Source organism: Denticeps clupeoides, chromosome 17 (genome assembly GCF_900700375.1).
Source record: "Denticeps clupeoides chromosome 17, fDenClu1.1, whole genome shotgun sequence".
In the NCBI taxonomy this organism is placed as follows: Eukaryota; Metazoa; Chordata; class Actinopteri; order Clupeiformes; family Denticipitidae; genus Denticeps; species Denticeps clupeoides.
In genome coordinates, this window is record NC_041723.1 from 7,975,261 (window position 1) to 7,997,273 (window position 22,013).

A 22,013-nucleotide genomic window follows, 5' to 3' on the forward strand; every position below is an offset into this window, starting at 1 on the left:
ATACATTTCAACATCTCTCTAGCATTCATTATTTTGTATTTTGTTTGCCTCACTGTTACCCACATACGAATTAAATAATAAATAAAGTAAATGTCACCTTAAACTTTTTACACAGGCATTTGAACAATGTTCCTCATTAGACCACCGACTTGCATAATAATAACAGTGTAAAATATCACAAAATCACACTTTTTGCCATTTGTCAGAAGAAAAAAAATATTCAAAGTGCTGTTTTGTTGGATGTGATAACAATGAAGCATTCTTGATGGCCAAATCTATGGGGTCACTCGCTAAAGCACCACCATCCTTTATCGTCTCCATGAGGAACACGTGGGCTTACAATAAGTGTCAGAGCGACCTTGAGGTGTGGGTCGACAATCTTGAGACAATAGCGGAGCCCTGAAGTGACGTGCAAAAGCTGGCAGCTCTACAGTAAAAGACAAACACAATAAAACCAGCATTGCTGTGAGTGATGACTCACTGTCTACATCGGCACACAAGCCAGCCTCCCCGCCCCCACAGAGCACCAACCCCTGGAATGAAAAATGCTTTTAGTAGCGGCCTTATTTAATCCCCGGCTGCTGGGCAGAAAAAAAGGGTTTAAAAATTGAGAAAATGGTCGATCACTTCATTGTACAGTTTTTGTGGAAGTTAAAGAAGACGTTATTATTGAGTCATGGATTATTTATAATAAGAACAATGGTGCAGTGTGTCAATATTATGAATGATGCTTGTAAAATGCATAATAATAATTATTACTATAAGATATTATTGTTAGAATTATTGTTGTTTTATTATTGCTTAGCGCTTCTTATTTTTATAGTGACAGCTAATTATTGTTTTTATTTGTATTAATTAATATATTCAATTAATATTTTTAATGTAAAGCACTTTGAGCTGCATTTCATGCATGAAAGGTGATAAATAAATTGCAACAACTATGTCTAGTACAATGTAGTCTAATTTCACATTCATTTTCAAATGCAGCAGTGCTTCTAGTTTTATAATAATTCTATTAAATTACAATAATGATAATAATCATCTATTATATTCTGAAACCCAGTGTCATTATATGAGTCATATTTTGCTAATATACAAATGCATGCTGCTAATCTACAGAAATAAACCTTTGTCTCACATAACCTGAGCTCTGCATTATAATGTGTTTTAAATGTTTATGTTCACTGTATTGATCAGAACCGACATTTGGGTCTTTATAAACAGGTGAGGCTTCAGCAAGGCACAGATAAACCAGGCAAGAGAGGAGAAATCAAACTCGGCAACAGGAACTGTTAACTCTACCGGCACATCTTCATCTGGATGGAGTGCTGGAGAACTAAGACTGAAAAGTTTCTACCCGGTCGCTAGCAGGGTGCTGAATGTCACTTGATCACCTTCATATTACTTGAGTACAATAGATACAATGTCCAATATGTGTTTTATGTGCATGTGTTTTATGTACCTGTTACAATGACAATAAACATATTTTTATTCTGATACCAGCTCCGAGTCCCTCATTGACACAACCATGCCAGATGCAAGCCCTGCTTCCGGACCAATTGTTCTTAATGGATGTCCAATTTGCTTTTCAATTGACGAGTACAGATCAGGGTGGTTAAATCCAAACACCTCTTCCATTTCTGGTGGAATTTCCAATGACCTCCATCTTCAGCATGCCAGCTCCCGGGCTCGTTTGACCAACGGTGAGGCAGGATGGCTCATTACTCAACGGTCTGGCAATGGCAGACATCATTCACATTCATCATTTAAGGAAAGAGCCACTGAGATTGATGGTGTTTTTTTTAACAGAATAAGTGTAACACTACGCACTTGAATCACCATCTGAATCACAGCCAAGGTCTATCAGAGTTGCTAGTGTGCTGATGCTGAGGGGCCTGGATGGATTCATTCGATTCGTTCCCTTTAGCCTGGCGCACTTTGGAGTTGAGTGTGCTTTAAAGGGGGAAATTTGCAGCCAGCACTGAATGCGGAGTTCCGTGATGTCATCCTTGCAGGTTCTAACACATACACAAACACACACACGGCCTGTCACCAGTGATAAGGCACCGAATTTAAAGTAAGGGTACAGCAGTGGGCACCACACTGAGCTGCCAAAAAATTATTCAACATCCATGTCCCATCCATCACCATCTCCCAGTGACGCCATCTCTCTCTCAGTCAGTCCATCTCCGATGTCCCAGTTCTCACACTTCAAACCTGATTACCAGAAACCATTGCTTTCTCCAGCCTGTCTACTTCGCCTTTCTCCGTCTTATTGCCCCTCGCCTTGCCTCCCCTTATCCCACTTCTGAGTTCTGAGCAGCTCTCTCTGTCACTTCATAAGGCAGCATGGTGGAGTGGACAGAGACGCAGGTGCTGCAGCTTCGATTCAGGAGATAAACAGAGATACAGAACAACAGACAATCAAAGGCAGTTGGGAGGAGTATGAATGTGTGAGTGATTGAAGATGTGAGTGAGTGTGTGTGATTGTTAACTAATCGTATGTAACACACACACACAGAACTGTCTTACACACCAATAGAAAGCAGTGAAAATAAAACCACTGTTTATCTAAGCTGAATGTCAAACATTAATCAAATGATGATTTACAGTTTATGGCAGAACTTCCTTATTTTCATTAAACAATGACATTATGCGTATAGAGAAAGAGACTCTGTTATTCTATTGTTCTCTGAACAACCCTAACCCTAACCCTAGTAGACTTTTGCTTGAGTTGGGAAAGACCAAAGATGTCTAGATATCAATATTTGGATATTGGATTTATTTACGGTGTGCTTAACACTTTGAAACAGTCACTTTCTGAGCATTTTCAGACGTACTGATGGAAAGCTGAAAATAAACCTTTAATCTGTATTACTACAAACTAAAACTTGAAAAGCACTGTGAGTATTAAAGTATGAAAATAGCTTGAAAGCAAAAAAACACCCAATGCTATGGTTACGTGCCAAAATGATCTTCACTGTCAATGTTAGTATAATAAAAACAAAACATTACAAAAATATCATAAAATTAAAATATTTAAAACTAAACCTGGTCTTGCTACCCATTCTCCATCTTGCCGTGGTTACATAAGATTTTGCTCCCAATAGTCAGAAAATTCCTGGTTTTTGTTGCAAACTAGGGTCACTATCCCATGTCCAAAAAAGAGCAAATCATGATGATCTGAGGGTCTGAGGTTGAAATGCAGACAAAAGAAAATCTGACTGGTCTATAATAGTCCTTTTGGGTGACTGAAGCCACCCAGGTCCTCTTCTGTACCTCTGCACCCTGGTGGTCCAGCGCGCTTCTCCTAGGGCTGATTTTGATTCCACATTTGGATTTTGGCGTGTTCTGCTGACGGGTTGTTGAATTATTTTGAACTATTACCTCAACAATCCAAAATACGACTGGATAAAGCCCGGGCCTGGAAAGTTGTATGGAATAAATGTTCAAAAAAGAAATAAGTCAATGTCCTTTTGGTGATTTATGATCATAATACAAGTAGAATAATCTTGCAGTCCAGTCTTGCATAGCCAGACATGCTTACCATCCAATCAAAAACAAGTATTCACCCACACCATAGAGACTAGCATAAAGCAAGTGTTTTTATGGATGACTCATTCCGCATGCAAAAAAGACAAATTAAAAAAAGAAAAATACAACTAACATCAACTGAATACTAAGAAAAAGATCTGGCAATGTCTGCAACAATAGAGCCAGCATTGTCTTTTATAATCTATCCAACCAAATAATCTTTCTTTATGTTAGTGCGACATGTAGTGCCACCTCAAGATTATTGTGAAAAGGGATTCATTACAAACAGTGAGAGAATGAAACTTCACACTAATTGTAGTAATTAGGCAATTCAATGCCTTTTCCCAAAAGACAAAATACTAATTTACAAAAGAAAAGACTGCAATTGAGGAATTTGTGTTTTTTTTTTTTTTTTGTGGAATCAGAGAACTCTCCGTCCCTTATTAAATAACACGCTGTTCTGAAAATGGCATTTAGAACGAACACATATCTGACTTTTTCCAGTGATAACCCAATCTCAAATGCCTCGGGGCGAAAATCCATTTCCAATTCTATTTAATGTATCAGAGTTTACACTGTCAGCCTGACAAAAGACACTGCAGTGCAAAAAAATGAAATGAAATTACAGAGCTAGTGCCTGACCTTTGTCCTTAATATTCACTACCTCATTACTGAAGGTCCAGGACTATCTGAGCAGTTGAAAAGAAAGGTCTAAAAAGACACAAATAAGCGACTGAGACGCCGGATCCACGATAAGAGAGCTGAGCCGCTCTCATGTTAGTGCAAAACCTACGCTGACGGATTTTCAGGCAGCGGTCGACAATATGAGGGAGATTTATTTTGTTGTGCCCCTGCCCCGCCAAGCCGAGGGCGAGGGACAGGGGATCTCTGCTGGGAGACACTTCTGCACCGACCACGACACAAAATAAGGCGGCAAATAAATAAATAAACAGGCGCGCACGTACGCCATCCATAATAATTTAGAGGAAAGAAAAGAAATCAAGGGGGAGGAAATGGTAGTGCAGTCATCCCAGTGTCAGGCTAACATGATTATAGGCAGCGGTGATTCATCTGACGCTCCGACAGTCACATCTGAGGAGCAGAGCTGCTGCGATCTCTCACTCTGGTTTTCCCCCTCACTCGCTTTTTTCACCACTTTAGTGCTTTTTCGCTCTGTCTTTATTATTCTATATTTTCCAGAGAAATGTGTATACACACACACACACACACACAAACACACACACACAGATATATATCCACAATAGAACAATAATAATGAAAAAAAAACATTCCAGGATGCGTAGGCAGTGCATTCAGGCCATTGTGACATCACAGTACAGAGGCATGCTGGGAAGGTGCTCCTCACCACCCTGCCCTGGTCCAGCAGCTATGGATGAACAATGTTTCTAGGTCCATCCCCAGTTATTTGCTTCGGGGTGCAATTATACTAACTTCTGCAGAGTATCCCATCCTGACTCCATCACTTTCTCTGATATGTGTGTGTGTGTGTGTGTGCGTGTGTGTGTGTCCGTGTGCATGTTCACATGCATGTTTGCAGTGTGCATGTCTGCACGTGCATGCTGATGTCAGTATAGTTGGGGAAATGGAGTCTGACCATAAACACACCACACCTCGCACGCTCAACCTGCATTTTTTTTTACCGTGATTCCCAATTTATAATAATAAAGAAAAACATATTCAATCATCCATTCATTCTCTTAGTTATTACAGAGAAAATTGTCACAGATAACAATATATTTCAAGCTAAAAAAAACACTACACTAAAACCCTGTTACAAATTTCTACAGAAAATATACACCTACAAGCTGAATTTTTGTTGTTTTTAAATATGAAGATAAAATGAGGGTTGTCAGACAGACAATCAAACCCTGCCTGCCTTTATTCACAGCAGCATTTGGCTCCCTTTAGCTAGATCCCTGGTGCCCAGGTTCAGTGAAAAGCAAAGAAATCGAGAAAATTAAAGAAAGTTGTATTGCCCTTGGTTGTTAGAACGTTCTGAGGTTTTGGATGAAGAACGCTCGGCTGAGAGGAAAGCTCTTTGTTTAGCTGCCAGAGGAGCATCATATCTGTGTCCTTCTGCATGTTCTGCTTCACTGTGATTCAGCTTTACTGGAGAACACATCACAGAACATCACTGGGATGCTGCGCTGTTTCAAACGGCCAGAAGAAAGGGCAAATCAGAAGAAATGCCTGTTTTTTTTTTCTGCCTCCAGTAGACACAATTTGTCCAAATCTGAGACATATAAAAAAAAATTCTGATTATGTATGACGTGCTGCATTCGACAGAACAGAACAGAAGCAAATCAGAGTGCACAGCCTTTTCTCTTGTGAACTAAATGCTCACTGAAAACTAGAGTTGGAGTGTGCATTATGCCTGTTCTGGATATATTAATAATCACTTTGCTGTTAAACTCTGGTCATTTTATGTGGATCGCATTGCATGTGAACCATGTACTAAAATTCCGATCATAATGTGTTTAATATATCTCTGAAATATATCTTCATGATGTTTGTTGCCATGCAGCTGGAACCCCTCCAGGTTGGAAATGAGAAATTTCAAGCTTCGACTCCACAGCATAACTGCTCAGTGGAAATTTCTAGGCCAATTGCTTTAGTTTTTGACGCTAGCAAGAGAGCGTGAAAGCTCGATTAGTGAACATATGTCAGTATTAACGCTTTGTATATATATGATATGTGTAATATATGATATCCAGCATACACACACCCTGACTGAAATCGACTGTATTTGTGTGTGTGTGTAGTGATAGATGCTGTGGTGGGACGTGCTGTCACACTCTCAGCATATTCCTCTCTCTCTCTGTCTTCTAAAAATATCATATTTCCAAAAATAATAATGTGTGTGTTGAACTGGATAGTTCCTCTCTGATCTACACTCCCCCCCCACCCCTCTCTATGCCAGGGGACCGCAGAGTCGCTTTGATGGTGGTAGCCGGTGGAGGACTGAGCGGGCGCCACTGTGGCTAATTAGCTTTAATCATCCCCGGAGCACAGGGAGAAGGGCAGAGGCAGAAGATATGCAAACCAAACCCTGGGCCAACGCCGAGCAGAAGCCAGTCTCTCTCTCTCTCTCTCTCTCTCTCTCTCTCTCTCTCTCACTCGCGGCGGAGAAAACACTGCGTCTCAGACCTCACAGTGGGACGCGTTCCCTTCTCTGTTTCTCTCTATCACCTCAGTCCATCTCTCCTTCCCGACCGGATTAGGGACAGGGACACTGGGAGCTGGAAAAGAGCTGCGCAGCTCTGACGTATTGAGGGATTTGATCTATTTGCGTAAAAATTTACGTTTACGCGAGGTATGCCTCGACCTTACAAGCGCCATGATTAGTGCATAGACAGTTTTAAAGTAATGCCAAAAGGTGAGAAATATGAAACGAACACGGAGCCTTATGCTTTTTTGGTATTTCCCAGGCATGCACATAGACACACGATCAGAACTAAGGACGTGCCGCACCTACTGAAGCGCGGGGTGTTATCTTCTCTCAGCAGGATGCAACGCTGCCGCCCGGGGGTCTCTGCACGGCACGGCAGAAGCCGGGTCGGTGTTCAGAAATGTTAACCATTCCTTAAGGAGCCCCGGCTTCACGCCGCAATTCACCCCAAACGCTGAACTCCCCCCAACCCCTGTGACTCGGCACCCGGCCTGCGTAACGCTTCGCTTTCCAGTGAACACACACACACACACACGTACGTGCGTAGTGAAGACAAACAAAGTCCAAACAAGTCAACCACACACACACACACACACACACACAAGCACACACACACGGATATCCCGGTCGCACCCTCGTTCCTTTCTCCATTTAGACCCCTGTGTGAGAGCCTATTCAACGTTCCATGTTCACTCTCCGGCCGCGCGGCGCAGCAGACGGGGGATTGCTGCGGAGATTGGATGTCGCTCCGCGCTCCCCGGCGCCCGGGTGACCTGGCGGAATTGCCGCCGAGGCGACCCTGAGAGGGCTGTCGCATGCGGTGCCACTGTAATAACAAGGGACGGGGAGGCCCCGGCGAATTTGCATTTATAAAGGTGACATTTGAAGCCTGCGAGAGACGCGCGGCCGGATCTTCGTTTCGGAATGCACGGAGAGACAATGGGAATGTCAAAGCCCAGCCGTCTGTCCACCCCCCCCCCCCCCCTCCCCTCGCTATCGTCTGCTGCCGAACGGGGAACCACACACGGGCGCCCTGAGCCGATTTCGCGGATCTCAGGTGTTTTGAGTCGGGCGGGGCGGGGTGCGCGGCGTGATCTGCGCTCGCTTTGGCCTCGCAGCAGCAGGCGGCGGCGGGAAGGCCGTGATTCAGTAGCGATGACCTCATTAAGATGGCGCGTGGTGGCGGCGGGCTGCCGAGGGCGCCACGAGGGGTGTCTCCGGCACAAGAAGCTCTGATCGAGGCGCGGTGGAGATGCCTCGCTGACCCGTTTCCCAGGGTACCCCCTCACCGCGGAGCAGCAGGAGGGGTCGGGCGCTGCCGAACCTGCTGCCTCATCTAATAATGGCACGCCGCATCCCTGCAGGGCATTTACACACCTGCACATTTATATAACACTAATAATAATGACAATTATCATCATCATCTGACCCAATTAAAAGCATTACCAAGAGTTATTCCCACTGTGATCAGCGAGCAGCGGGTGTGGGCCAGTAGTAATGCTACCAGGGCGGGTGCACAAGCCATAAAAAGGGCACATATTTTGTGGTGTGGCAGCAGTGGTGTAGGTGGAGGGACAGGATTTTTATGATGCTGTCAGCCAGAAGCACACGTGCACTTTTATATATTCATTTATTTATTTTTAATCATGCTGGAAATATATGGGGAGTGGAGGGGGATGCACAGGACCATTGTTTTATTCGGCTATATATTAAAGCTTTCGCTAATCAATGTGAGCCCAACTGTGGACGAATTACATATTCGCATATTTCCTCCAGACAGACAGGATGACTAACATTCTTGACCTCCGAATACATTTGCATTGATTAATGATGATGTCATTCTCAGACAAAAGATCTGTACACTTGTACATTTAGAATGAGACTAGCTTGATGATAGTGGCCCATTGCTTATGTTTGTCTTATTGTATTAAGATGCTTTGATAGTATTTTAATTTCTCAGTAGTGAGAAATATGGACAATGCTTAGGGCAAACACTGTCACCAATACAATACAATCAGAGATGCTGCTCAGTATCCTGCATTAACTGTAATAGATGTAATGAGACGAGGTCAATGATTGATATGATTTATTATCAAGGTTGCCAATATATATTAGACAGATATAAATTAATGTCTAGGATTACTAGGCAACTATTACTAATTACACTACTTTTGCTTGGCGCAAGCAAATCCTACCATCCTCCGGTTGCAAGCCAGAGTTCCCTGTAGTCTGTGCATATTCCTAATAAAAATGTGTTCTTAATACACAGCAGCATTTAATAATTTTGCATTAGTACTGTATGGAGACTGTACATTTACACAAACTCTGGAAATTAGATTAGAATTACGGCCATGTGGGAATTTTCCATGTAGTCAGATTTTCTGTTTTGAATATATATATATTTTAAAGAGTGGCTTACCCTTCTTACTACCACTGTGTCCCTGATCAAGATACTTAACCGACTTAAAGACACTTACAGGGACCGTCCTACTGATTTTACATCACTCTGGATAAGGGCATCTGATAATTGCCGTAAATGAAAATGTAAATGTTATAGAATGTATTTTATTCACTGGCATGAAAGTTTGATCAATGAAAAAATATTGCAGACAAAAATGCATTAAACAAGCATATATGCACACAGTCAGATGCAAAAACATTCCCTCTAACATGGCATCACTCAAGACAAAAAGGTATCACAGTGCGGACGACGGCAGGCCGAAACCGCTCCAGAAAACCACCGTTCATGTTTTCAATCCCTCCCCGATAAGAGGAGCAGAGTGTGACCTACATAGCACTCGTTAGGAGCCACGCTTCCTATTAACAATCCTCCACCATTACTCTCTGCACAGAGGGGTCCCGCGCTGTCTTGATGCGCCACGCCGTCGCTCCCCGAATGGCTCTCGGCGACTTTAAACCGGCAAGATAACAGGACCAGCAGAGGGAATTAAGAGCACTTTTATTCCGCGCTCATCGCCGCAATCCGGCTCTAAAGGAAAGACCAATAACGGCACAGCGGAACCCTGCTGGGGACTGCTGCTGCTGCTACTGGAACCCGCCGAGAGGAGCAGGAAAGGAGGCACGACCTGCCTCCCCGAGAACCTCTCCGCAAATCTAGTGCACACGCCTATAAATAGGCCTTTGTGCATTTTTTTTTTTTTTTTTGCCGCTCGTCTCGGTGCCGACCCCCACTCGTAAATAATAACAGAAGGTAATCTGTTATATATCTCCCATGGAAGACAATTATCTTTAATCAGGTTACAGCATCCTCCATTTGCCAGCCCATATTCCCCGGCCCCTCCACGTCTGAGGGGCTAATTACGGCGCCGCCGACGCAGAAGAGCCGCACCTGAGAGGCCGTAAACAAGGCGGCCTTTTATTTCCTCCATTCCTCCGACCTCGCGTTTTATTGCCCACTGCACAGGGCGCGGGCGGAGCCCTGGGATTGTGTGGATTAAGAGTCAGGACGAGAGTGGGGGAGGACAGCGGACTCACCTACGCCATGATTCACCGGACCGCCAGTCATTTCCATTCAGAAGGTTCTCGGCGTGGCCCACGGGTGGAGGTTAAGGTCTATTTGACAAACGTGAACATTTCCTTCTCCGAACAGAGCTCAGGAGAGTCGGCCTTTGAAGAGGTTTGTCAAAATATGCTACCCGATCAGTGGCATTTAATAGTCTGTGAGAGATTCACAGCCAATCAGAGTGAAAGTGAAGTGATTGTCATTGTGATACATTGCAGCACAGCACAAGGTGACAAAGAAATGTGTCCTCTGCTTTTAACCCATCACCCTTGGTGAGCAGTGGGCAGCCATGACAGGTGGCCGGGGAGCAGTGCTCCTTGGCGGATCAGGATTCGAACCGGCAACCTTGCGATTACGGGTCCATTTCCTTACCTGCTAGGCCACCACTGCTCACAGGAAGCTGAAGGCAAGGGTTATTTTGGGCTTTGATGACGGATTCATGGCTGTGGTTTTGTGCGTGGTGGTGGATTCTTACCTTCATTAATACAGACTCGTTCAGCTTCTCCCTGTTGACGATCTTAATGGCGACCTTCTGACATGTGACACAGTGGACCCCGAGCTTCACCAAACCTGGAACAGAGAGACAGAGGGAATGACCAATCCTTCACCACATCAAAAACGGCGCCTTCCTCCTCGCAGCGTTTCACAGCAGAGACCCCTCCACCAGTAAAAACACACAGATCAAAAGAATGAGCTACCAGCCCCGCCCCGCCTCGCCCCGGCCCGGCCAATCCAATGCTCAACTGCACAGAAACATTTCCCAGCAGCTCCGGCCGCGGTCTGCCAAATTCGTCTCTCGAACTAAATGTCATCAGGCAGATCAGCACCTACACGCAGAGCAACCGATGGAGCAAACCCCGCCCCCAACACCGCGAGTGAAAAACCTCAGCGTGCCCTGACAGCCGGGCTAAATCCATTCCTCGCCCCCGTGCTCACCGTGCCCGGGCCACAATTTCATTACTCAAATTGGCCGGCCAGGCGCCGCCTTTCAATTCAGAAAACCGCGATAGGTTGAGTGCTCGTCGCAACCGAAACCGAGAAGATGGGAGAAGATGACGCGGCGCCCTTTCTTCCCCCTGCAGAGGTACCAACACGTGCCACCATTACCACGGCGCGAGCGAGCCACGCCGACGTTGCGCGAGATGATGCATATTTCATGCCTACATAATTTCTCTGCGCTGGAAAGCCGTGGCCTGGGGGGAACCGGGAGGATGCCCGAGCAGAAACTGAGGACATATCCCTCCCGAGCATTAGCAGACTTTCTTTCCCACCCAAGCCACAAACAGTGGAAGGATAATTGGGGGGAAATAAGTCATTTGGTTTTATGAAGAGGTGCCAAATTAGGAAAGGCTTCTTTGCCGGACAAAACCCAGGCCGAACGGAACAAGGAGCAAGGAGCGCAGAGCAGGGAATATCATTCAAATGTCAGGCCGCAAAATAATTAAAACTAGAACGAGCAGTGTGTGGGTGCACTGGGGTGGAGGGGGCCATTAGCATGGAGATGATAATCAGGGGTCACCGCCTGTCATGGAAAAATAAATGTAAAAAAAAACGCACCCAGAATTTATATTTGCAGGAGGGGGGCAAAAAAAGAGAAAAGGTGACAAACTGTCAATCAGCAGCGGATTTTCTTACTTGATGATCCTGCGTGGAGGACGCCAAGCACCAGGCGAATTTCATTTGTCTGACACTTTCAGAACAACTTACACATTTATGCACATTATGTTCCGAAAAATAAATTATGCAAAAAATGCATGAAAAATCTAATCTGAATCATGAAGCAATAAAATAATAATGTTAGAATACTGGATTTTTTTCTTAAATCACAATTAATAGTTATAATTAAAATAATAACAAATACGCGTCCACCGCTTCACTGAGCAAACAGTTTGTTCAAGCGGGAAAAACACACACCCGAACACACGGCCGCACAGTCAGCCGGTGTGATCTCGACGGGAGCGGAACCCCTCTGCTCCCGCTAATCACAGATAATAAGAGTGTTCCTGAGGTTGGCCGATTCACCTGCCCCGGGGCAGCCGTCTGAGCTCAGGGGTTGGCGTCCGTGTGGCAGCCGGCGCTCGGGAGCTCAAGCTTGTCTGGATGAGGGGAGCGAGCTGCCTGGCAGACCCTTTGAACTCGGCTTCAAACGCTGCCCTCTGTCTGAGCGCGCTGGGATCAGAGGCGGGTGGAAACACCGGAGATTTCGGCTCCAGGTGAGCGCCGAGTTCACCCTTTCCTGCCTGCAATGGGCCTGAGACCCATTATGGGTCTGTATGGCAGACACAATAAAAATGCTTTCCGTAATATACAGAGTCCTGCAGAGAATCCAATATTTATACGTTTTTGACCCCACTTCATTATAAATATTAAGATTACTGTTATTGTTTTGAGAAGCATTCATTACTGCAGTAACCATGGTGACCCAGTGTTACATGAGTGAGAGAGAGAGAGAGTGAGAGAGAGAGTGAGAGAGAGTAACGAGTGTCAATGAGCTGTGATTTATGAACTGGACAGAGCACCATAAACTCACCATCGCTCTCACACACACATACAGTGACCCGTGATTGTCCCCACACTGAATCAATCCCACGCTTGCCTCGTCTCGGGTGCCTGATCAATATCATGAAAAGCCCTCCATTCCATAACAATGTCAAAATAATGACACCGCCCAGGAAATTCCTGGCCCGCGTCACCTCTGCGAATGACCAAGAGCCCAGAGCTCCTTTCTATAAAACACCAAAAGCACCAAAATCACAACATGAACTTGTGGTGTAAGTAATGCATCGCCTCGTATCAATGCATTGCCTTAATAGCAAAGACCCACTGTGTTTCAGCACTAACCCCAGTATCGACCCAAAACATTGCGGGAAATTCTGGGGTATCAAGTATACTTAAGGAACTGACATTGCACCGTATTGTGAGGAAAGCTGTGATGTACACCCCTAATATGAACATTCATCATCTGAGCATGAATACTGTGGACATGAGAATATAAAAATGGTGGTGATATTCGAAACATTCAGAATTATCGTTATAACCTCTACACTGTAAATACTCTCAATTTTATTAACATGAAAGATGAGTCATTTACTGGTATGAATCAAGGATTCATTTAGCCTTGAACTTATGTTCAGAAAAATAGATTGTATACATAACATGATATTTCACAAATTTCTAATATTTAAGACATATATACCAACAGTACCAATCTGCTGTTGGTGTGTAACCTGAGGGAGCATCATCATCCTGGATTATTACCCCCAGATTGCACTAAAATTGTTCCATCTTCCAGGCTGCCCTAAAGGTCCCTTCTGGATGCCTGTGTGCTTCCAAAGAGGATCACAGTGACGATGGTGCACGTGCCCGAACACGCACATTTAAAATCTACGCCATGTCGCGGTGCCGCCTGTCAAAAGCGAAGAAACTTTAAAGCCTGCAGACAGACCAAACCCGATCCCTTGCCCTTATCAAGCGCATGAGAAATGCCAGGCCAGGAAGTGCCAGCACTAATTTGTTAATGAGGTCCTTAACGTGGACAAAGTTCATTATAGGGAGCATGAATAAATCATTGCGATAATGCAGGAGCAGGGAGAGAAACACGCTTCCATCCAAGCTTCGCCGTGTACCTGTTGAAATCTGCACTTCCTGACACCTTGTGAAATCTACACATTGTGAAATCTACACATTGTAGTCATCGGTGTAGTTGGCATGTAATGATTTGGGCGTAGAACAATTTACATTTATATTTATGCCATTTATCAGATGCCCTTATCCAGAGCGACTTTCAATACCTTGAATATGCTTCCGTTAGTCTTATGGCTTCACAAATGTCAAATTGGTGCAAAGACATATCAGATAAAAATAATATAATAAAGTTGCCATGCAGCACATACCTCACATCAGCCCGCAACACTACTGCCATCAAATGCAGGGGCTGTTGCTAGGCAGAATTTGAGAACTGAGAATTTGAGGTTTAGCGTTTCTGTGCTAATGAGCACAGGTATAATGTCACTGTCACAGTGTACACCCCTCCCCCCCCATCCCTGTGCTCCTGGATCTCATCATTGATTTAATTTAATTAGGCATTGGGAATTAGCATCCATACCAACATCCAGGTTTGCTAATAAGGTTCATCTGAATTCATAGCAAAAGAAAGGCTGTACGTTGTCATGGTGGATCCCGGGAAGACCGGATATATTTAGAACGGTTCCCAGGTGAGAGCTGTGTGGGGCAGTGGTGGCCTAGTAGGTAAGGATATGGACCCTTAATCAGAAGGTTGCCGGTTCGTGAGACTGAGGTGCCACTGCTCACCGAGGGTGATGGTTAAAAGCAGAGGACACATTTCATCCTGTCACAATGTGCTGTGCTGTGTATCACAATGACAATCACTTCACTTTCACTTTCAGCTTACCCATGGTGCCCAGCAGCACTTCCTTGATGCTCGCTTTCATTTGCACTAATGTGGAAGGCGTACTTGGAGACGTGAAGGTAAATTAAAGCCCTTTGTCCTTCCATGCTCTCTATCCATTAAGATAGTGCAGCTGTATGTGGTCCCTCCAGTAAGATCATTAGTAGCTCCGCATCGAGCAGGGCAGCCAGGGCCAACATGGGAGAAAGGAAAAAAAAAACGGATCTCTCCGTCGCCCACATCCATCTTCTTTCAAACAGCTGTGCATAGACATTGCAAGCGGAGCCTGATGGCTTAACCCTCCCTCCGGAGTGATTCTCCCGGCCACGGCTCAGTGACGGTCAACAGTGGTCGTCCCCGAGACGTGCCATCTTGCAAACGGACAGCTTAAGCTCTGGAGACGTATGGCCCGAACGTCTTTTTATTAAACGGCAAGACCCTCCTCAAAATACCGACATACCTCCGAGCAGCAGGACCTTTTCTGTTTCGTAGAACGTAGGGAATCGGTAAGAAAATTTACTGGAACAGCGCCCGACTTAGTCATCCGAGGTCGTGGAAAAAAAGCGGCTGATCAAACATGCCTCACATATGTAGCGCAGCGCTGTTTAAGGGGGGCGGGGATGGTATATAGTTCCAGACAGAGCGGGTGAGCTCTGCTCTGCTCTGCAGCAAAGGCTCCGCAAACATCCTCAAAAGCGGGAAAGGCTCTTTGAGTCAGGGATGTCAGGGCGCGAGAGATGCGCAATGCATGACGCACACCAGAAACCGCCAGATGCCGAGAATCCACGAGAATTACTCTTCTTTTTTTAAAGTGAAGTGATTGTCACATGTGATACACAGCAGCACAGCACACGATGCACACAGTGAAATTTGTCCTCTGCATTTAACCACCACCCTTAGTGAGCAGTGGGCAGCCATGACAGGCGCCCGGGGAGCAGTGTGTGGGGGGGACGGTGCTTTGCTCAGTGGCACCTCAGTGGCACCTTGGCGGATCGGAATTCGAACCGGCAACCTTCTGATTACGGGGCCGCTTCCTTAACCACTAGGCCACCGCTGCCCCCACTTTTCTGTTTCTTTAGTTTTGTTCTTCTCAGCGCACCAGCAAGCTAAAGGACTTTTGATTATTCGTGGCGCTCTAGGCTAATCGTGGCCTTGCTCACTCATGGGTCCCTGGTCAGTGTGATTGCAATGTTGTCGATCACGTTATCTGGACGAAAAACCAAGCGCTGTTTCAGTTCTGTCGCTGATCCGTGAAGCCATAACAAAGCACGTCCAGGTAACCGTTGCCCTTTACTCAGATTCCATTGGCCATTCAAAATGAAACAAATTTTTTATTTTTTAATATTCCACCAGGACCCACCTCAATTAACAAGACCAACGCAATCAACAAGCCCAACGCTAAGACTACAACTGTGTTGTGCAATGGAAATGAGGCGATTAGGCGGCATTACAGATGAGAGAGATACTGATAGTAGGGAGCACGTCGTGCACCGACTCAATTATACAGCTGTCGCGGAGTTCCACAACGAGAACGGCCTCAGGGGTCGGCCTCTGCTAATCTGTGGGTGTGTGTGTTTAACTATACACTGCTAGAAGGAAATAAGGGATTACAGTGGTTCCTCAAGGACGTCTTAACCGGCGAGGTCTCGATTAATCGCAAAGTGTGTTTATTGAAGGGCTCAGGTTTTCACTGGTCATTAAAAGGCGACCACCTTAATGCGAACACAATCAAAACAGATTTAACCGAGATGGCCGAAACCCTAACCGTGCCACACGGTAAGAAAGAAAAAACTAAAATCAATTTACCCAATAAGGGTAAGTGGTCAATTTTCACGGATTAAATGTGGGTGTCGTGTTCCACAAGGCAATGTTTTTAGTCCATTGCAGTTGCTGATTAAAGAGAGTATTTTTCTTTCTGAAAAGAATGATGAAGGTGTGAAATAAAAGTGGTCAACATAATGCAGACCAGAGCATATGAAACTGTTTTTGCAATGGTATATGCACCGATAAACTGAAAAGATAACATTGTGGCTGCCTGTGCATTTTCATGTTGAAAAACTACTGAAGAACAGCTAAAAAATGTACACACTTTATTTTAAGAGAATATATTTTATGCCTGTAAAGGGTTCTGCTTACCCCCTATGTAGCCTACATTCATTGCGATGGCTCAAATGACATCTGAACTACTTGCATAATAAAACATTCTTCAATCATTATGGCACACTTTAATGGGCAGTTGGGGACAATGACAGGTCTTTATTACAAGTACGTGGGTAAACCAAATCTATGGTGCAAATTTGTGGGTTAAGAATACACAATTTGAAGGCAGTTAATAACTTCTGTGACAGTCTAGACATTAAAGACATTATGCAAATCTGTTGTTGCTGAATAAATCGGCATATTCAGGCGTGGTGCAAATGCATTAGTCTACTGAATCACTGATAAACCACGAAAGAACAGTGTATTGAAATGTGAAGGCCCCAATCCAAGACCGCAAGAAAATATCATGCCAGAAGGCACACATGCTGCATTAAAAAAAAAAAATCCTCAGTGGTCTGATGACATAGAAAAACGATGCCACTGTGTTGCATAATGGAGTAGGAAAAATCCTGGCCTCGTGAATAATTTAAGCGCGACAGCACTTCCCCACGAGGTGTGACTCTGGAATGTTCACCGTCTCTGGGACCTACTGAATTGCATGTTTGTGCGAGACTGCGGGCCGGAGGCGAAGGACAAATAAATGTGTCCACTGGAAAAAGAAATGGGCGCGGAAAGCACCCTCTCTCTCCCTCCGCTCCTACACATCCCACCTCACAGGGGTGGAGACGGAGACGAAGTGCCAGCGCTCCTACAGAAGGTTCTGACAGTAGGTGGCACCATTTGTCACACGCTGGCGAGCGCGCGTGCACCGGCGACGCTTGGCTGTCTGCGCACGTAGTCGGCCCTGTCGGAGGAGGTGCGCCGAAATGCAAATGCGGGCGCGCACCTCCTCAAAATGTGATCACCTCCGCAGCGGAACGCAAGCGGGGTACCCTCCCCCGCCATCTACCTTCTGTAGAGCTCGGCCCTGCGGGAGAGGCGCGACGGGCACAGCTGGCTCCTGAGCCTCAAAGTTTCTCCACTCAGACAGCCCTCCTCGCGCACATCGCATGGGAACCCGGCGAACGGCTCAGTCGCACCATTATACAAATTAGCCGCTTTCCTCGCTTTCCTCCCACTTCGGGCCGGGTGTCAGGAGGAATCCCGACATTCTGAGCCCGGTAGGTGATTCGATCTGAGTTGGACAGGGACACGGAGGCGTCCGCTGTCAGAAGAAGTGTCCTCCCTGAAGACACAGTGAGGGGGGAGGGAGAGGAGAAAGTGGGCGTGCGGCGTCTCCTGCGGAGCACGTAATGGCGGGAAAAAAACAGCAGTCAAAACAGAACGATGGCGGGCCTGCTGGGACTTTGCTCCACTTTACTAAGATCTATTTTTAATGCTTCTTACCCTGCATCAGCAAAAGGAATGCATAATTATGGACTCATGAATAATGCATGACAGGCTCATTTGAATGAAACTGGTATGGCTCAGAAAAAATACTAAAAGGTCGGAGATGGATAGAGACGGTCCAAGGTTCCGCCATTCCCAATTTCTCCCTCCCTGACTCCCAGACATCTGGGTCACACCCCAGTTGACGGACACGCCAACTGTGGGTTGGAGTGTGTCATCTGGGCATGATTGGCGCGCAGTCCAATCATGTGGTCACTTTTCAGGGTCACGGCAAGACCAATTGGCCGAGTTTTCACAAATGAAAAGGCCTGAGCCTGCTGCCGGTTCTCCACCGAACTGTGCAGAGGAAGGAGCGTGGCGGCTTCGGCGCGGCTCCTGAGTGCGCGCTGGGTGCAGCGGAGGGTTGAGATAATCCTCGCTAGGCCTACTTGTTATTCATAAAATCCTGCCGTTGCATTCAATCACTTTACAGCGTGGCGTATCGGCCCTGCGAACGCTGCTGGTTGTTGTGTGTGTCGGAAAGGCGGAGTGAAGGCTGAACGTTCCCCAGCAGCCATACAAGCCAGGAGGCCACGGCCTCTCTCGTGACCAGCAGATGCCACACATCAGACCAGGCTTTTTTGCCTGATATGCTATTAGGACGAAGAAGGAGACATTTTTTTTTTTCCAAGGAGGAGTGAAGGGGGGTCTCTGTTTGTTTGGAGGGAAGATGACCAAATCCTCCCTCCCACTCAGCTAATGATCTCACTGGAGTCCGACAGTTCAACATGATTCTCAAGAGCTATTTTTATCCACGGACACCGCGACCTGGAGAGACAAGAAATGGCAAAAATTCCCCTCCCTCACCCTACAGCTATTTTAGCCCACTTTCCAATGGCATGCTCATTATTTGGTCATTTTTTTACTCAGAATGGAAAAACACTGTCAGAAAACTCACTAACTAACTAACTGCTCCTTTCTGTCTTCAGCAGGAGCATCCATGCTGCTGAACTCAAAAGTGCCTGGGGAGGAGAGGGACTGTGTTCCATCACCGAACTAGATGTGCAGACCTGAACCGTGCAGGAAGAAAAAATAACCGTTTTAGAGTGTGCACATATACCCACGAAAACGGGTTCAGATGGAGGACAAAGGTGAATCCATGAGCAAAGGGTGTAAAAGCTTGTCTGCAACACTGAAGATATCTACACGGTAATAATATTTATCGCTGAAGTAGTCTTTCATCATATTATCTGAAATGCCAAATAATTTCATCAATATTACAAATACATTCTTATTTTTAGCTCCACAAATGCACTTTACATTAGACTTGGTTTAAAAAGATTAAATGTAAAAACATTAAACACTGTCATGTGACATTCAAACATGCTGCATAATGGTCCATAATGGTACAAATAATGTACAGGAAATGTCACAAATCTAGTTGCACTGTTTTATCCATTTAAAACTAAATAAAATGACTCATTGTCTGATGTCACTTATTTAACTAATTACTAAACTACTTAACTAGTTTAAAAAAGCTCATACGTTCATAGATTCACAATAGATACGCTGTACTATTTGCAATATGCATATATGCACATGTAATACACCTATGGGCACTGTGTGCATGTCCATTCAATCTTAAAACTTAACATTATTACTTTTAGTAAGGATAGAACTATATGGAACAGAGTCCATATTTTCCTGGCTATGTGTGAAGAGTGACAAGGTTGTCGTTGCCAAAACGACTGACCCGCTAGCTGTGTGGACTGGGCATGGGCTGCTCAGAACATGCACGTGATTGACAACACCGTTTGCCATCCTGGGTGACTTCTTATATTTATAACTTGCAATTTAATGCAGATGGTCAAGTCACACTATCTGGTCAATATGCCCCGTAGCCACAGCAAACTAACACAAAGTATCACGCGGCCAAGTTTCATTACAAGGCCGTCCGGTTTCTTGGCTTGGTTCCAAATTGCATGAGGAAGTTAGAAGTTGTAATAAAAAAGAAAAAGTCAGAGACAAAGCGATCAATCAAGCCCGGCACAATGAGATCTATACATCAAGTTTATTTGTTCCATTAATGGGGTTTTGCTCTGTTAGCGAATTATTTACCATGCACCGAGACTCCCGCGGTGAGCATGCAAGACGGGGCCCAACGTAATGACTTCTAATCAGCCGCTTTCATGTGAAAAGAAGATGGCTTGAGCAGATTGAGGAAACTCGACATCAAGAGAGAGACAGGAAACCAAGGCATCCCGCGACTCCTTCTGTTAATTGAAAAGTAAATCCTGCAACTGCAGGGTCATCTAACAAAAGGATATTGGGTTTTATGTATAGCTGGCATCTACTTTCATCAACCGATTGAAATTTAATTAGTGGGGCATTCAATTAAAAGTCTCTGATAAAGTGCCAGGATTTCTGAGGCTCACTTTCATTCTACATGTTTTACTCATGTACTCAAGACACGAAGAACGACGTGAACAAACACACACTCACACAAAAAGATTGAGGCAAATCTAAACCTACACGGACTACCAGTCACGGACGTGGAGAGGGAGGGAGTCATGTGACCTGGACGTCACACAGGGGGAGACAAGCTTTCTGACGAATGTCTGAACACCGGCCAGAGACCTTGCCGAAGCCAAGGCTGTTTTAAGCACACGCCACAGCGAGGGGTCCCACCTTTCTTTTGCCCCTGTCCTTTCAAAGGGGCACAAAATGGCTGCTACTGAAGGTCAGTCTATGTGAAGACAGTAAAGGTCATCGGCTTGCTTGCGTATTTGTTAATAACCTTGTATGGACAATACTGTGGTATAATGAGGCACACAAATGATGCTGCCAATTCCTCTGTGAACCCATTAACATGAACTGAAGCATGATAGAATTCCACAATTCGCCAGGACAGTCATCAATAGAATTGGGGAACTTCATGTGTCTCTTTTTAAGCTGTGAAGTACTGGATGGATGGATGGATGGATGGATGGATGGGTGTCCGCTGTAACCGAATCAATTTAATGTCATTGAAACTCATCTACACAATAATACAGTCTGGCCCGACATACCAGAAAAAAGCTTATACAACATCCAGACCGTTGCTTTCTGGCATTAAGTGTTACTCGCAAGGCAATTTCAGTCTAGAATGTTCCGGTCTAGGCTCATTGTGGTTCCCTTATAAACTTTTGTTTGCTTGCACTTTCTTCAATTGCTCTTATTTGAAACTACATACACTTTTGAAGTTCACACTAGCAGAGAGCTTCCTGAAGCTTCAATGTGAGTCCTCGGATAAAATGACTACAAGAATGTGATATATGTGATATAATGTATTGTGTGGATGGATAGCTGGAACATCTCAACACTAGATGAAAAGGATCAAATCAGTATATCTAGGCCGGCTTCGCTGTGCTAAAAGGTCAAATCATGTCTGACTTAATTCACTTCATTCATCTACCACTCACCAGAAAGTCGGTCGATTAGTACAGGCGCTTTAATCCATACCAACCTTACATAAATACAGGCCCAGTCGCAGGCGCTCAGCAAAATGAGACACTGGAGGGGGAAGTGCAGCTGGGATGGAGGGAGCTGGAGGAGGGGTAATTACCACAGCAGCCATTGTTGAGGCTGTTGACATCTTCCTCAAGCAGCGCTTCATTTCCACGAGTCCCGGGTAAATCAGCGCCGCACGGAGGCGTCGGCGTCAGCAGCGGCGAGCTCATTACCGCGGCCACCGCTGCATATTAACACACAAACCTGGGAATTTCCATTAGGCACTCCCGCCAGGCTCTTTCTCATATGCAAAGCCCTCTCAATTCTCCATCCACCCCCCCCCCATTGCATCATGGGAAACCACCAAGAGCACAGGACAGGAAGGAAGGGATAACACGGAT

General features: G+C 45.3%; 1 protein-coding gene across 11 annotated transcripts in view; it reads right to left on the minus strand.

Annotated features, from left to right (window-relative positions):
* The window catches only part of brsk2a (BR serine/threonine kinase 2a), a 102,554-nt gene that overhangs the window by 56,532 nt on the left and 24,009 nt on the right, over window positions 1-22,013 (minus strand). For all 11 annotated transcript variants that reach the window (XM_028957719.1, XM_028957716.1, XM_028957718.1 and 8 more), the window contains exon 2: window positions 10,723-10,817. In XM_028957719.1, the coding sequence (XP_028813552.1) occupies window positions 10,723-10,817 (95 nt within the window). The remainder of the gene's footprint in view (window positions 1-10,722; window positions 10,818-22,013) is intronic.